The sequence below is a fragment of the Juglans regia genome, chromosome 1 (genome assembly GCF_001411555.2).
Source record: "Juglans regia cultivar Chandler chromosome 1, Walnut 2.0, whole genome shotgun sequence".
Lineage (NCBI taxonomy): Eukaryota > Viridiplantae > Streptophyta > Magnoliopsida > Fagales > Juglandaceae > Juglans > Juglans regia.
Window position 1 is genome coordinate 17,064,173 of NC_049901.1, and position 15,779 is coordinate 17,079,951.

At 39.5% G+C, this 15,779-nt stretch overlaps 4 protein-coding genes across 4 annotated transcripts; 3 read left to right on the top strand and 1 right to left on the bottom strand.

The window, feature by feature from the left end:
• The first annotated feature begins 1,089 nt into the window (after positions 1-1,089).
• LOC109001810 (protein NRT1/ PTR FAMILY 6.4) lies at positions 1,090-4,577 on the top strand. The gene is made up of 5 exons (XM_018979251.2): positions 1,090-1,198; positions 1,300-1,414; positions 1,505-1,722; positions 2,529-3,076; positions 3,452-4,577. Exons 1-5 carry the CDS (start codon positions 1,196-1,198, stop codon positions 4,344-4,346), a joined length of 1,779 nt encoding a protein of 592 aa, XP_018834796.1. The 5' UTR covers positions 1,090-1,195; the 3' UTR covers positions 4,347-4,577.
• Positions 4,578-4,754: 177 nt separating this feature from the next.
• LOC109001829 (50S ribosomal protein L30-like) lies at positions 4,755-8,285 on the bottom strand. The gene is made up of 3 exons (XM_018979272.2): positions 8,154-8,285; positions 5,105-5,311; positions 4,755-5,016 (listed from the first exon to the last, which is right to left on the bottom strand). Exons 2-3 carry the CDS (start codon positions 5,294-5,296, stop codon positions 4,894-4,896), a joined length of 315 nt encoding a protein of 104 aa, XP_018834817.1. The 5' UTR covers positions 5,297-5,311; positions 8,154-8,285; the 3' UTR covers positions 4,755-4,893.
• Positions 8,286-8,341: 56 nt separating this feature from the next.
• Positions 8,342-10,750, top strand: LOC109001818 (glycine-rich RNA-binding protein 4, mitochondrial). The gene is made up of 5 exons (XM_018979263.2): positions 8,342-8,527; positions 8,647-8,715; positions 9,400-9,506; positions 9,612-9,703; positions 10,412-10,750. Exons 1-4 carry the CDS (start codon positions 8,398-8,400, stop codon positions 9,693-9,695), a joined length of 390 nt encoding a protein of 129 aa, XP_018834808.1. The 5' UTR covers positions 8,342-8,397; the 3' UTR covers positions 9,696-9,703; positions 10,412-10,750.
• Positions 10,751-11,673: 923 nt separating this feature from the next.
• On the top strand, positions 11,674-14,994 carry LOC109001804 (plant UBX domain-containing protein 3-like). The gene is made up of 4 exons (XM_018979237.2): positions 11,674-12,368; positions 13,473-13,761; positions 14,224-14,319; positions 14,411-14,994. The coding sequence occupies exons 1-4, from the start codon at positions 11,845-11,847 to the stop codon at positions 14,792-14,794; spliced, it is 1,293 nt and encodes a 430-aa protein (XP_018834782.1). The 5' UTR covers positions 11,674-11,844; the 3' UTR covers positions 14,795-14,994.
• The last annotated feature ends 785 nt before the right edge of the window (positions 14,995-15,779 follow it).

The window sequence follows — 15,779 nt, forward strand, 5'->3', positions numbered from 1 at the left end:
TTTCCCAGGACCCACAGGTCGGCAAGAAGTTGTTCTCAATTGTGCTCAGAAGATTGAGGTGAAGGTGTCAATGAAATAATTGTGAAAAAGAAAGTTATTACCACTTTTTAGCTTTCAATTTGTCTCTTACCATCAAATGAATTGTGAATATTCTGTCTCTCTTTGAAACAATGGGCGCTTCAAGTTTTGTCGGAAATAATTTTGTCTTTTTTATATTACTATATTTCTAGAGTCAATAATATTTTAGATGAGGAACTATTGAACTCAATCACTTGCTGTCGTTCTTCTTTAATTTTCTGTTGAGGTCTATCCTGTAGAAGTGCTCAAATTGGATCAGTGATCGATTTATAGATTTCGTTATAAACCTAATTGGTTACTTCCAATGACGTAAATCAATAGTTCAAACTACACTAAAATGTAGGGCATTTCCACTGCATGTCAAGGAAAGTATTGAACCAGTCACTTGTTTCAGATATGTTTTAGAATTCTTTCCAATTTAGTTATCACATTATACCTTTCTGTTGCGTCAGTAGCATTGATTGGCAATATATGAATTGGCAATTATATGTTTTAGGGGACCATTTAAAGCTGATATTGGACCTTATAAAGCATTTGGCCCTATTTCTGAAATGGTAGCATCATATGTGTTAGTGGCTCCAAATGTGTTGCCTCAGTACACTTCACAACATTTATAAATATCAGAAAAACCACTTTATAATCTCCAATCAAACAACCAAAGATGGCCATATAATTATTGGACAAAAACAACTCAACTCCATCTATAATGCAATGCAACTGGGTTGATAAGATAGCCCCACATGCATGACTTTGCCGTCCAAGTGTCTCACTGTGTGCTTTCTCGTTTTAATAATGATGATAAAGGGATATGGGAGTAGAATTCTTATGAAGGAATGTCACTTTCAATTGTTTTGAACAAAATAGGGCTGCAAGCACCAAAACCACAAGATGACATTGCTCCAAAAGTTCACATGACTTGTATCTGTTCATAACCTCTTCCTTCACCAAAAGTTGTGGAGCCTATGCCAAGTTCGGTCCTAACCATGCACTTCTAGAAGTACTTTTGCTCTCCTTTTAAACTCTACACCTATTGCAGCACCATCACTCATTCATTTCCCTCTCTCTTGCTATTTCTATATCTCTGTTCTCCCCGTGGTCAGACCCAAAAAGAGGAGAAATGGTGACTCTTTTCTGGCACAACTCCAAAATTCAGACCATGCTGGATTCTTTTATCATTTTGTTAATGGCTTCTCTCTTTCTTCATCATTTTAACTTTCACAGGTTTTGGTTGCTGCACACGGAGATGGTGCAGATGATGGAACTGTGGTTGATTTTCGAGGGAACCCTGTGGACAAGTCCAAGACTGGAGGATGGCTTGCTGCAGGGCTCATCTTAGGTGTTCCACAGTCATCACTAATGTTGACATCTGAAGTATCTCAACATTATTCTCAAGGCCACTTGCTAAACCCGACCATTTTTTATGCAGGAATCGAGCTCTCTGAGAGGATATGTGCGATGGGCATAGCCATGAATTTAGTGACATATTTGGTTGGAAGTTTGCATATTTCATCAGCAAAATCTGCAACCATTGTGACTAACTTCATGGGCACCCTCAACCTTCTTGGCCTACTTGGTGGTTTCTTAGCAGATGCTAAACTCGGTCGGTACTTGGCGGTTTTCATCTATGGAACCATTACTGCTGTGGTAAGTTTCGAGCCATAATAAGGAACTGCAAGCCATCTATAGTATTAGTGCTGATTAGGGGTGTAACCGGTTCGGTCCGGTCCGGTTTTGGATAAAATCTAGGACCGAACCGGTATGTACCGGTTTTGTATTTTTCAAAACCGATTACGCACCGGTTACCCTCCTAAACCGGTACTTCCGGTTTTACCGGTTTTCGGTCCGGTCTGGTCCGATTTTCCGGTTTTTTTAAAATGTAAATTTCACAATTTGTCATTAAAAATTTGTTTATAAAAAAAAAAATTTGATTTAAAAAAAACTGTTTTATACTTTTATTAATATATTAGACTATATAATAGTATTAATATTAGACTATTAATATAGTTATAAGTTATATATTAGTATTAGTTATAAGCTTTTAGTGATTTAGTATTAACATTTTATGTAATAATTTATAAATTATAATAAGAAATTATTTCATATATGAATATATATGTTATATATAAAATTTCACATAAAAATTTATAATTATACATTATATATAAAACTTATATATATTAATATTTAATATATATAAAATATTTTGTATAAAACTTATATATAAAAATATTATTTTTTATTTTTTTTAATGAACCGGTCCGGTCCGGTTCGGTCCGGTCCAAAAACTCCCGAAACCGGAACCGGCCGGTTTTTACATTTTAAAAACCGGTTCTGAACCGGACCGGTTCAAAACCGGTAAAATCGGTCCGGTTCGGTCCGGTCCGATCCGGTTTTCTGGTTTTCCGGTTTGAGTTTACACCCCTAGTGCTGATATATGTTGCTTGCACCAGGGGGTGATCATGTTAACTTTGGCAACAACCATTCCTAGCATGAGGCCCCCTCCATGCGACAACTACAGAAATCAACAACATCAGTGTATTGAGGCCAACGGCCGGCAATTGGCTTTGCTCTATGCTGCACTTTACACTATAGCACTGGGTGGTGGAGGAATAAAATCCAACGTCTCCGGCTTTGGCTCCGATCAGTTTGACTATAGAGACCCCAAGGAAGAAAAGGCCATGGTCTTCTTCTTCAATAGGTTCTATTTTGGCATTAGCATTGGGTCCTTATTCGCTGTAATAGTTCTTGTGTACATACAAGATACTGTGGGAAGAGGGTGGGGGTATGGAATTTCAGCAGGTACAGTGGTCATTGCTGTTGCTATATTGCTCTGTGGGACACCATGGTACCGATTTAAGAAGCCTCGAGGGAGTCCTTTAACTGTAATATGGAGGGTGATAATCTTGGCATGGAAGAAAAGGGGTCTTCCTTACCCTTCTCACCCCAGCCTTTTGAATGAATACCAGAATGCCAAGGTTCTACACACTGAGAAGTTCAAGTAAGTATGCCTTCAGAACATTAATTTAAGGGAGATAATGAAGTTTCACCTTAATCCAGACATTTAATAGCACCACCTCTTTTCAGAATTGTCTAACTAGTTTTGCAGTAAAAAAATAACACATCCTTCCGAGGGGCCTTAGCCTTCCACGTAAAAGTTAAAAGTTTTACCTCATTTTGGAGTTCTGCAGAACCCCTTGTTTTTTTTTTTCTTGTGATCAATCAAGTTTAGCACTAAGAATTATGATACGCTGAACTGGATTGAACCTTACAATTTAAATCATACCCAATCAGCAACCCATACATATGAACTCTTCAACAATATTTTCCTTGAATGTGACAAGTGTAAAATTTCCTGTGCATGTGAATGGGTTAGATGTCTTGACAAGGCTGCAATCCTAGATGACTATGCTGCTGCCACTAAAACCAAAAACAGCCCTTGGATAGTTTCAACAGTGACCCAAGTTGAAGAGGTGAAAATGGTACTGAAGCTCTTACCCATCTGGTCCACATGTATCCTCTTCTGGACAGTCTACTCTCAAATGACTACCTTTACCATAGAGCAAGCCACTTTCATGAACCGTAGAGTTGGGTCCTTCACCATTCCTGCAGGCTGTTTCTCCGCTTTTCTCATCAGCACCATTCTCCTCTTTACTTCCCTAAACGAGAAACTCTTTGTACCTCTTGCCCGAAAACTCACCCACAAATTACAAGGAATCACATGCCTTCAGAGGATTGGAGTTGGGCTCGTCTTCTCGATTGAAGCTATGGTGGCTGCTGCAATTATTGAGAAACAACGGAGGGGAATTGCAGTTCAACATAATAGCAAAATAAGTGCCTTCTGGTTGGTCCCTCAGTTCTTCCTAGTGGGTGCGGGAGAAGCCTTTGCCTATGTTGGACAACTTGAGTTTTTCATTAGAGAGGCACCAGAGAGGATGAAATCCATGAGCACAGGGCTTTTCCTAAGCACTATCTCGATGGGATTCTTTGTTAGCAGTTTGTTGGTTTCGATTGTGGATAAAGTGACTAAGAACAGCTGGCTCAGGAGCAATTTGAATGCGGCAAGGTTAGAAAACTTTTACTGGCTACTTGCCGTGCTTGGGACACTGAATTTCTTTGCTTTTCTTGCCTTTGCAACAAGACACCAGTACAAAGTTCAGCACTCCATTAGCATTAATGATGATGGCAAAAACGAGCTTAAGACTATAAATGATGTCACAGTGGAGAAAATGGAAGAGAAGGCGAGTATTCCGGCAATGGAGGGACCCTAGTATGTGTGCTTTCAAGGGGACTGCAGTTTATTAGGTCCTAGATATAGCTCAATAGTTTTGTAGTACGTTACAAGAACAAGAAAAAAAAAAAAAAACTAATAATCATGTTACATGCTCATGAATCATCAGATAGTTGTTAGTCATGTTCTCTTGCCCCTATTATTTTGTAAATTACTGAAAAAGGCCACATTTGTGACCAGTCATTATGCCATACCGAAGTGTTCAACTAAATACATTTGGACAAAAGAAACCAGTCACTGAATTGCAGATACAAAAACAAAGGTACGCGGTTGCAGATTTTCTTCTGAGCAATTTAAACGCAATTCATGCTCCCTGACGAGAACCACAAGAAAATTTGGAGCCAATCATGATATAAAGTTTAATATGTCACGAAGTCCATTGAGAAAATTATGCAAACTATGAAAAGCTTCAAGCTTACTAAATTGGCAAGAGAATACATATCTGGAAAAATGTTCCTTAAACAACAAACCAGATATAAGTAGCTTAAAGCTGATCTCAGAACAAGTGAATATGCTCTTGAAAAGAATCATTTAGCAGGAGCAGGTAAGTGACTTATGACCAAGGGGGGACGTAAAGCGCAGTGGTTTGCATCCTTTTGCCTGCGAGCCTTATACATCTCTTCCGTCTCTATCGCTACCAATCTCTTGACCTAATCAGATCATAAAATTTACTAATCAGAAACCAAGTACCGGATTACACATTTTAAGTAATGAATGAATTGCGGGCTACATTGAAACCTGTTGGAGCATTCCCCTGACAGTAGGAGTATTCCATCGCATGACGGTTCGGTTGCACTTGCGCAGACGCAATGCCTCTAAAGTGCGCCTGTGAAGTCTCCTGGTCCCTGGAATGCCCCTCACCAAACTTATATACAGGTTAGGGCTCCATGCAATTGGGACGCAGGCCTTGTAAGCCTTGAATGCATTCATGTCTTCACTTAAGATCTACAAAATCCACAACAATCCCAGAGCATTAATCCAATATACTTCTCTTTGTTCAAAATGAAAAGGAAATGAAGAAAGCCTCAACAACCATTTATTTTCAAAATTATTCAAGTAGAATTTCTCTTCTTACGTGTAAAATACCTATTAAAAAACCATTTATTTTCAAAATTAGTTTACCTTGTTTTTATAAGTAAAACTATATTGATAGATAAAGGCATAGTCCAAGTATACAAGAAGTATACACAGAATACACCTAGCAACCAATAAGCACCAGTGATGGATACAAGCAAACTATGAAGACTATCCCCATTACAAACAATGATAGAAGCCAAAGAAAATAGAGTGTTGACAAAGAATCACTTCAACTCGTCCAGGGAACGCTCCCAGTCTTCGAAGCACCATTTCTCTCCATCCAAAAGCACCGCATAATACAAGGAGGAATCATTTTCCACACAGCAGGAATGTGAGTATTGCCCCCAAGGCCTTTCCAACACCAAATAATATCCACAACCCTTCCAGCCATAACACATGCCACACCAATCCGGTTGAAGATATCATCCCATAGAAACCTGGCCACCTCTAAATGTGACAAAAGATGATCCACAGTCTCCCCGTTTTTCTTACATAAGTAACACCAATCTATAATGATAAGACCCCAATTTCTCAGATTGTCAACGGTGAAGATTTTTCACAAGGGAAGCAGTCCAACCAAAAAAGCAATCTTGGGAGGTACCTTGCATCTCCAAATACTCTTCCAAGGAAAGTGGTTACTATGATGACCCAAAAGAGCCTTGTTTTTTTTTTATAAGTAAAAATATTGTATATATCAAAAGGAGAAACCAGGTACACTGAATGTATACAAGAAAACACCTTGCCCAAAATGACCCAACAAGCCCCTAATGACCCAAAAAGCCCATAAAAAAACCAACCCAAAGTACACCAGACCCGACCCCAATCCTTGTTTCCCGTAGAACTAAAACTCTACCCGAACACCAACCCCAACACCTTGATACCTGTCTTCACAATACCCTCCCTTTAGACTTCCCTCTAGTTGAACTACCACCCTTAGCATCGTAGTTGATTGTCGAAAAGAGACGCTGTAACTCCCTACTTTTCTTGAAGCTTGATTTGGTTTCAAGTGTGCGGCTTGCCTCGATCGTAGTAATTAGTTCGTTAAATTTGTCTTCACATCCTCCATGTGAAATTCCCACGAACTGCTGAATCTCGTTAACTTTAGGTAGAATCCAATCTGCTATTGGAGGAAGAGAGACCAGGGGAGCCACAATGTCCCCATCAACCTGCACTCCCGACTTTAGACAATCCTCTACACAAGGCACCAATTCCAAGCCCATTGGTTCTCCAATAACTCCATTGGTTATCTCCAATGGTATCGGGGTCCCCATTGGAGATTCTAGGGTGACAATAAATCCCTTCACCTCTGGGATGATAGCGGATCCTACATCTCCTTCAGATCTCGGCAGTACACCTTTTTCCTTCAACTCTAACGAAGGAGTCATAGTTTCTTCCAGGACCAAGGGTGTAATACCGACTATCGATCTATCCTGTGTAACACGAGGCGAATGACATTCCATTATTGATGTCTCTATGCCAATACCCGATGTAGACCAAAAGAGCCTTGTAAAAGGATTGCCTGAGAATCTTTTACTTCCACCTGAGTCCAAATCATCCCATCCTCCACCACATTACTAATATCATAGCATATAGAAAACCAAAAAAATCAGCAAAGGTTCCAAATTCCTAATCCTGAGCTGCTCTCATGAAACAAACATTCCACTAAGTAGAGCCATGGGAGCAATCCAACAAATCAGCCACCATAGCCTCTTTATCACTTGCAAACTGAAGGAGAGTGGGGACAACACACTTAAGGGCCCTCTCACCACACCAAACATCATGCCTGAGATAAACACTAGAGCCTCTACCAAAATTATTTTAACTACATTTGTTTTCATTTTATATATCTCCTTGTGACATCAAAAACCATTACCTAATATATTATTTTGGGATAAGTATGGCCTAATACTTCAAGTTCAAACAAAGCATAACCAGTGGTCTTCTCCATTCAAAATTTACTTTTCCATCTAGACTTTGTTAAAACTAGTAGCCAGTCACAGAGAAAAATTCCGACAAGGAAATCAGAAATATCCTCATCACAGCCTACAGTTATATGGACATATCATCCATAACCCAACTGTAGACTCAACAAGACCCAGGGGGAAAACATAATCCATTTGCTACAAAAATGTTTCTTTCTAGAACAATGACATCTCATAATGTATCATTACCCACTTAATAACTCAGTTAAGCCATCAAATTTACACGGTAATTAGTTAAAAAGATACCAAACCAATTTTAGTGGCCTAAGAAAAGTTTCCTCACAAAAATTTCATTCAAATAGAAATATAAATATATCCCGACTTACGGCAACACATTAATATGGGAAAAAAGGAACAAGAAAAAGAAAAGGACCCAATTTTGTTCACACAGATCAGCCTCGTGAAAACATTGAGTTCTCTTAGTTTTTCACGGTTTCCCATTCCATTATTTCAATTAATCCATCCAATTTATATACAAATCACCGAGAAATTAGGTTATGGTCTCGGATTGAACCCCTAACATAATTAAGGGTTTCTGTCCGAAACCCTAAAATGTACATAGCATAAACATCCAAAGAGAAAAATCGCAATTCAATTTCACAGCATCCATAATCCATTCAATATAATCCCATCGTCCATTGAACATAATCCCAACCTCCTTCGATTTCAGTACATCTATACGAATGGACCGATTTTGAGATAAATTATTTTTGTTTCGAGCTACTTACGATGGAATTGACGGCTACGGCGACGGCCACTGAGTTGAGAGAAAAGAGAGAGACGGTGACTGAGAGACCGAGACGAGAGACGGGAAGAGAGAGCCGCGCGGGGAAGAGGGGAGAGGGGCGTTGCGGAACCCAAGTGTGATTCTAAAACGGCGTCGTTTTGTACATTTAAAAACGACGTGGTTTCAATTAAATTTTTCTTAACTCCCAACCCGCCGGCGAACAAAGGAAGAAAGCATAGTCAACAATGAAGAACACTACGGTGTTCCTTGCTCGAAGAATAACCAAGGTCACCAGCCCAGTCTCGACACTACGATATTACTGTTCAACTCCCTCTCCCTCCTCTCCTTCCCGCAAGAATAGGCTCTTTGTTGGAGGTTCATCTCTCTGTCCCTCCAGAAATCAAATCCAGTTTACATTTTTCAGTTCTATTTCCTAGTTCTTTTGGTATGGAGCATGCTCATACGATGATGATAATGGCTTTTGGGTGTTGCAGGCTTGTCGTGGTCGGTGGAAGAGAAGTCCCTGAAGGACGCTTTTTCTTCCTATGGGGAGGTCACTGGAGGTAATATCTGTTCTAGGATGGAACTTCATTTTCTTTCATCGTTCGTAAGTTATTCGACTAAAGGTCTGAACGATCTCTAACAGATCACTCTTACGTGAAAGGTTCAATTTCATTACTACCTAATGAGAATTTTTCCTCCGAACTTTTTAGTGTATCAATCAACTAATCAAGTACGTATTATATTTCACTAACGTTCGCATAATTCACGAATTGCACCCTCAAAGTATTCCCATTAATGTTCGAGCCGTTTGACATGACCTAAGCACTTCATGGATTCGCACACGCTTGCTCAGACTTGGGCTTTTAAGTGCTTTCTAGATATGTGAAAGGAGCATCAATGGCCTCTTTATATGGGATTTCTTACTTCCACGAAGGAGTTAAGTATAAAATGACTTTGTTTGTCAATTTCTTTCGGTAATCAGGGCAGAAGACACTCATTTAGTACTCCAATTGTCTATGATAGAGACACCTAATGCTTTATCTGTTGTCATCCCAATATCCAAAATACAAACATATGTGCTTCTCATTGTGTACAGTAATGATATCAGAACTAGACAGGTATCTTGAGGAGTTCATTTGATTCAATCTCTTACAGTTTTCTTTAGATTTTCTATACAGATTATGGCCTATTTTTCAATCCATATTAATCACAATTTCTAAATCATGCTACTGTTTTATTTTTAGTGAATATAGTGTATGACAAAGACTCCGGTAGGTCTAGAGGCTTTGGGTTTGTTGATTTTTCAAAAGAAGATGACGCCCGAAGTGCAAAAGACGCCATGGATGGGAAGGTGAGTTACAGCTTATAATCATCGTATTCTTGAAGTGCACGTTAGTGTATATATTTTTTTATGATAAGTGATAACTGCTACTGATCGGGGTGTTTTTGGTTGTAGGCACTGTTAGGCAGGCCACTGAGGATAACCTTTGCTCTTGAAAAGGTTCGCGGTGGACCTGTGGTAGTCCCTCGCCTTACTTGAACATCCTGGTAAACTTTTAATTGTTTTTTTTTTTGTTTTGCATTGAAAAGTGACAAAAAAAAGAGAGCTGAGATAGCGATTTATATAATAGTGGTTTTGGTTCTTATTCATCTCCCCATCTCTGTGCGCGCGGTATCATTGGCCTAGCCCCCATTGTACCCTTCCCAGTGGTTGTGGTCTTTTATTTTGACTCTCTGTCTCTCACTCTGCCAAATAGCATTGGCCTGATCCCACGGTATCCCCCCCGGGGCAGGGGGGTAGGCAGTCACCTCGTAGGCTGAAAGCCTATCATCCAGTTTAAGGCTAATCATGGGTTTTGTTCAGGACAATTTCACTGGGCTTGGTGTTTCTGCAGCCTTTATGTGTAACTTTAAAAACACCTATAAATTAATGAGATCCAATTGAGCCACTTGTAGGCATGTTGTTGTGTGTCCACATGCTTTCTTGCACAGAAGGGAGTTGGTAGTCTATCACTTGATAAATCATGCTGCTCCAGTTGATTTTAACATGTGATCATTGCTGCACACACGCTCCAAGGCCTTCTCAAAGTGCCAGTTTTCTTTTAGTTTCTGTGTTTGTGTGTGTGCCCACACGTGTCTTCTGTACCTAGTGGAAACAAGTTTCTCTTCTTTGCTACACTAATAAATACATATTGCTTGGTTCTTTGTTGTACTACTTTGTGTAATTTTCGTGATGTGTTTGAGACTGGTTTACAGGCAGGTATGCAGGGGATTAATCTTAGCCAGGGGTTTGGAGTATGTCGAATTTAAAACTTCTGTTATACCTCGTTCATTCACGCAGAGAATCAATAAACTGGATGATAGGCTTCCAACCTTCTAAGTTCTAAGCCTGTGAGGTTTTAAGATGTCGTTTTATCTCCCATTTTCATGTTCTTTTTATCTTGACCCATGAATTTATTGTTTCTCCAGGAGGAGAGAGAGAACATTAAGCTTTCTGATACTACGTGTTTCTTATATATTAATGCGGAAGGAATTGTAAGAAGGTGAATCTGCTTTAATTCTTGGGGTAAAACCATTTGAATACATGTATGTTCCTGAATAGTTTTTTCTTTATACCGTAAGTTTGGACAACTATTGGGTAGGCCGAAGTTAGTAGACTCGTAGTGTGCAGATGGCATCTTGGAAGTGCCAGCCAGCCATTCACTGCTGTTGATGATGGAAAAATAAGAGACTCGGTATTATAGGAGAGTCCTACTTGAAATTTTTCTTCTTGGTTATGACCCTGTTAATCCTACTATATTTTAAGTGTAAGCTGTTTCTGGTCGAGTGCTCCCCGGTTTCGGTGTACTGACTGACGAAACAAAACAATTAAGTTCAAACAGGGATATTCTCAGAGTTCTCATTGGGCTTAGAGTGAGACATAAAGTAGATGACTATACATCACATCATTTGTATTTTGTAGTTGTCGAATAAATTTCTAAGGGAGCGCTGCGCGACTTACATCAGTGCAAAAAAAATGCCATTCTTCTGTGTAGCATTAATATAGATATTCGTCATTTAAAGCTCATAGTGAAGGTTATAAAGTTTTTAAGTTTTTTATTTTCTTTTAGCTTTTAAATGTATTTTCAATATGGTTTGATGCATTTTGAAGAAATTCATGAGTCTAATTTATCTTATAAAATCGGTTCTACAAGAAATGATTACTCATTCTTTATAAATATGCTCAACACCTTGTTCTGTGAGATTATTTATTCCTTAACACATTTTAACATTTATAGTGTTTTGTTTTCTTAACTCACATAAGAAACAATAAAGCTAACTCGACCCATATGAGTGATATTATCATAGATTTTATTTTTCAATGCAAGACCCATATGTTTTGTTTTTTTTTTTTTTTTTTTTTTTTTGAAAAAGACCCATATGATAACAGAGAATTTTCATATATCAATGATCAAAACATTTTGTAAAGATCAGTAAGATTATATATTCATCAAAACGGTGTGACGGTGGACTATAGTACCACGCCGTTTAATAGAATCACAGACTCCCAATGGTATATACCGTTTAAAAAGAGCTGGAGGTAACGTACAAGGTTATTATTTACCTGCCTTTCTCTCCAGCTCCAAGCAATCCGATTGTCGATTGAAGGCTGAAGAAGGCTCAGAAAACTCCCGTTCTCTCCTCCCACCATGGAAAGCGAAGCTCAAGAGCCCAATCCAAACAGCAATAACAACAACGAAGGGTTAGTCACAGCTTTCTGTGAGATCACCTCCTCGTCCAGAGAAGAAGCCCTTTTCTTCTTAGAGAGCCACAATTTCGACCTCGACGCCGCCGTTTCCACCTTCCTCGACGACCCCACCAACAACGACGAAGACGTCGTCCACGCTAACGCAGAAACCGACGCTGTCGTTACGCACCCGACCGTTCCCCCACGCTCCCCGTCGCCACATTCGGAGCCGGAGTCGCCCGACTACTCTCCCTCGCTTTCGCGGTCCCGATCGGCTTCCCCGAAGCCGTCTAGGGCTCCGTACGAACTCCGGTCGAAGCGGGGAAAGAGGAAGCAGAAGAAGAACAACAGGTCGTCCCGGAGCCGTAGTACTACACGTGGCAACGTCCGTACGCTCTCCGATCTAAACCGGTCGGCACCGGATGAGTTTGATATTAGTGACGACTCCGATGAGCCTCAGGAGTACTACACCGGTGGCGAGAAGAGGTACTCTATTTTATTTATTCGTTTATGTTCTTCCTACTCGATTTTTTTTCGCTGATTGTGAAGGAAGTTCAAATTTCGACTCTTACATGAGAATAACAGAAAATGCAACACCAATTGCAAATATATTGAGTATATACAAGATGTTGATAAACAGAGTCCATTGTGATTGAATAGATGACAATGATTACTATGTTTTCAGCTAAATAATTGGGTTTGGTTGAAGGTGAAGATTTTGTATCATCTTGATGAAATGGTCTTGTTTGTGTTTTCCATCGCTTGAGTTGACTCTCAGAATCCGTAACTCTCAGAATCCGTAACTTTGAGGAGCTTAGATCTTAGATCTGTGTCGGATCATAGTGTATATAAGTGAGTTTATTTTATTGTGTGGAGAGTCGTCTTGTTGATTATCTTAAAAAGATATATTCTTTTGTGAAATTTTGATGAGTAAAAAGTAGTAAGAACGAACATGGAATTGGCATTGTAGTCTAGTTTATCAAGAGATGTATATCTTTTGCAGAAAAAGAGAATAGAAGCATAAGCATCTGATGAACTATGAATTGAAGTATGACTTAAAGAAACCCCCCGCCAGCTATGAGAAAGGGAAAATTTTTATTATCAGGATAGACCTCAAAACTTTCTATTGAAGAAATCCAGTTCTATATCCACTTCCCGGTAGTCAAAGCTATCTGGTATCAAACAATTAAGTTGTTCGTGAAAGGTTTTATCTGTGTTCTTTCACTTCTATCTATTTTCCATCTATGAGGAAAATAGGTCCTTTGGGAGATTCCATAGCACCTTTTTAGCCTCATAACCGTAATAAGAAAACAAGCCTCACTGGACCCAATTGGAGGTAGTTTAATATTGACTATACTTTATGGCTTAGTTTATTATATGCACTCATAAGTGTAGTAGATTCTGTTGTCATCAAGCTGGTGTTATATCCTCTTTTTCTCCAACCAGAAATATCCATATTAGGTTTGTCGATTGCAATTTCAAGGCATTTATTAACAAGATCAGTATTGTTTTTGTTGCTAAATCTAATATTTTTGTTGCATCTTGTACAACAGTTATTGCTAGTTTTAATCCACCCACTTCTGGTTGCAGTGGAATGCTGGTCCAAGATCCTACAAAGCCCAAGGGTAATGATGTGGATACAATTTTCAATAGAGCCAGACAGGTTGCTATTGAAGAACCTGCTGATCACCTTCGACCATCTTCAAGCTCAAAAAGTTTCACTGGAACGGCACGATTACTCTCAGGAGGTACAGTGTCATCTGCACTTCAGCCACCTGAAGTTGTCAATCACACTATCACTTTTTGGAGAAATGGGTTCTCTGTGGATAATGGTCCTTTGCGAAGGTTTGATGATCCTGCAAATGCATCCTTCTTGGAGGTATTATTGTAATGAAGTTCCATTCAGAGTGGTGTTGACAGACATCAGCCATAATACTTTATGCTTTAATTTTGTTTTTGTGCTATTATGGTTCGTGAGAGTTAGATATTCTATTTGACCTTGTTTTAATAGTTATTATATGATGCCAAAACCCAAATTTTTTTCCATCAAATTTCATCAAAAAGAAGTCCAAAAACTTCTTGGGATGAAAAGGTGCATATAGAATTAACTTATTAGGGTTGCTGATGATCTGCATGTTTTTCTGATCCATTTTTTCCCTTCATGTATTCCCATTCCACATTTTCTGCCTTGGCGTCTTATCTTTTAAGAGATCCTACTTATTCTACAAAATCTAAAATGGGTACAAATTGTTTTCTTATGGAAGGTCTTGTTTGTACCGTTTTGTTAGCAATCTATTCTAGTAGAGATGTTTCCTTGTGATCAATTGTAACTCAATGCCAGAGCATCAAGGAGTCTGAGTGTCCAGAGGAGCTTGAAGCCCCAGATAGCAGAACTGCTGTACATGTTGATCTTGAGAAGCGGGATGAAAACTACCCTGTATGTCTCTATTTCTCCCCAGATCTCCTTTGTTTTGTTTCTTTCCGGATGTGTTTCTTACTGTTCTGTTTGTCCTATTGCTTGACTTCAGGAGCCGGCAAAGCGCCGCATACCTTTTCGGGGAGTAGGAAGAACTTTAGGTAGCACAGCTACCACCCCTGCAACCTCTGAACCCACTGTTGCTGACACTTCCTCTAACATTACTCCATTGCCATCAATGGGTTTAGTGGTCAATGAGTCATTGCCTTCAACTTCTATTCAGCTAAGATTGGCTGATGGTACCCGCATTGTTTCTCGATTCAACCTCCACCATACAATCAGAGACATCCACGATTTTATTGATGCATCAAGACCTGGTGGAGTTGGAACGTACCAACTGCTGACAATGGGGTTCCCTCCAAAACAACTTGCCGATCTGGACCAGATTATAGACCAGGCCGGCATTGCCAATTCAGTTGTCATCCAGAAGTTCTAGCTGTGGTTGCATTGGTGCTAACCTATTTTGCATTATCTCACATACAACCATGATAAAGACTTTCTAGTTCATTGTTGTACATAAATTGTTTCGTTAGGGATTTGATTCATAAGCTTTCCCCCCATTGACTACATATTCTCTGAAGCGATGAGCCACCCATTTGCTGTTTCATCCAAAGTAGTTGACTTACGGGTTGATCATTCTCCTCCCAAGCTTTTACACTTATGTGAGACCACTGGTTGGGGAATATGTGGGGAAGGTGTGAGATCCTATCAGACTTAGTAAATAGTAATAAATGCTTGGTACTAAGTGATAAATCCTTGTTGGCTTGCTGGGGCAACCCGGCAAAAGGATTCTGATTAGGAACGTACCACTTGCGGTCGTGCCATGGTGTGGGTTTAAGACAGGCTGCGTATATAGCATAGGCTGAGAGAAGAAAACCCGATTGGTGATTGAACTAGAGCCCATGGTTGTCTCAAATGGATATCAATTAGAAAGGATTCAGCCTACTGCAACACTTGTATCGCTACCCTAATATGGCATCAAGAAGCAAGATACAGAAGCTGTACGTTTTGTGCCAAGTGCAGTTGACGAGAGTTGCATACATCATGGGCAACTGTATTCTTCTTGTCCTTCACAGATATGGATGGGGGCGAAGGGAAGGCTAAATTGTTCATTCTTGACGCAAGCGTGCAGCCTAGACATAGTTTTTTAAGTTTTTCCACCCTTTCTGATTACGGTAAGGTATATTAAAATGGGTATCCACCCAACCACAAATTAGATAAGATAGATCAATTTGATGTAATAAAATAATCCCAACAGTTCATTGTGCTTCCTCAGTTGTCAATGGAAATGAAGCACTACTCGTAAAGGGTTTCTCCTCATTCCCAACAACGTATATATCCGAACAAATGCATCTCTCAAATATTCTTTTATCCTGCTCGAGTTTCAGACAAAGCCCAAGCATCTACAAACTCCTGGGACG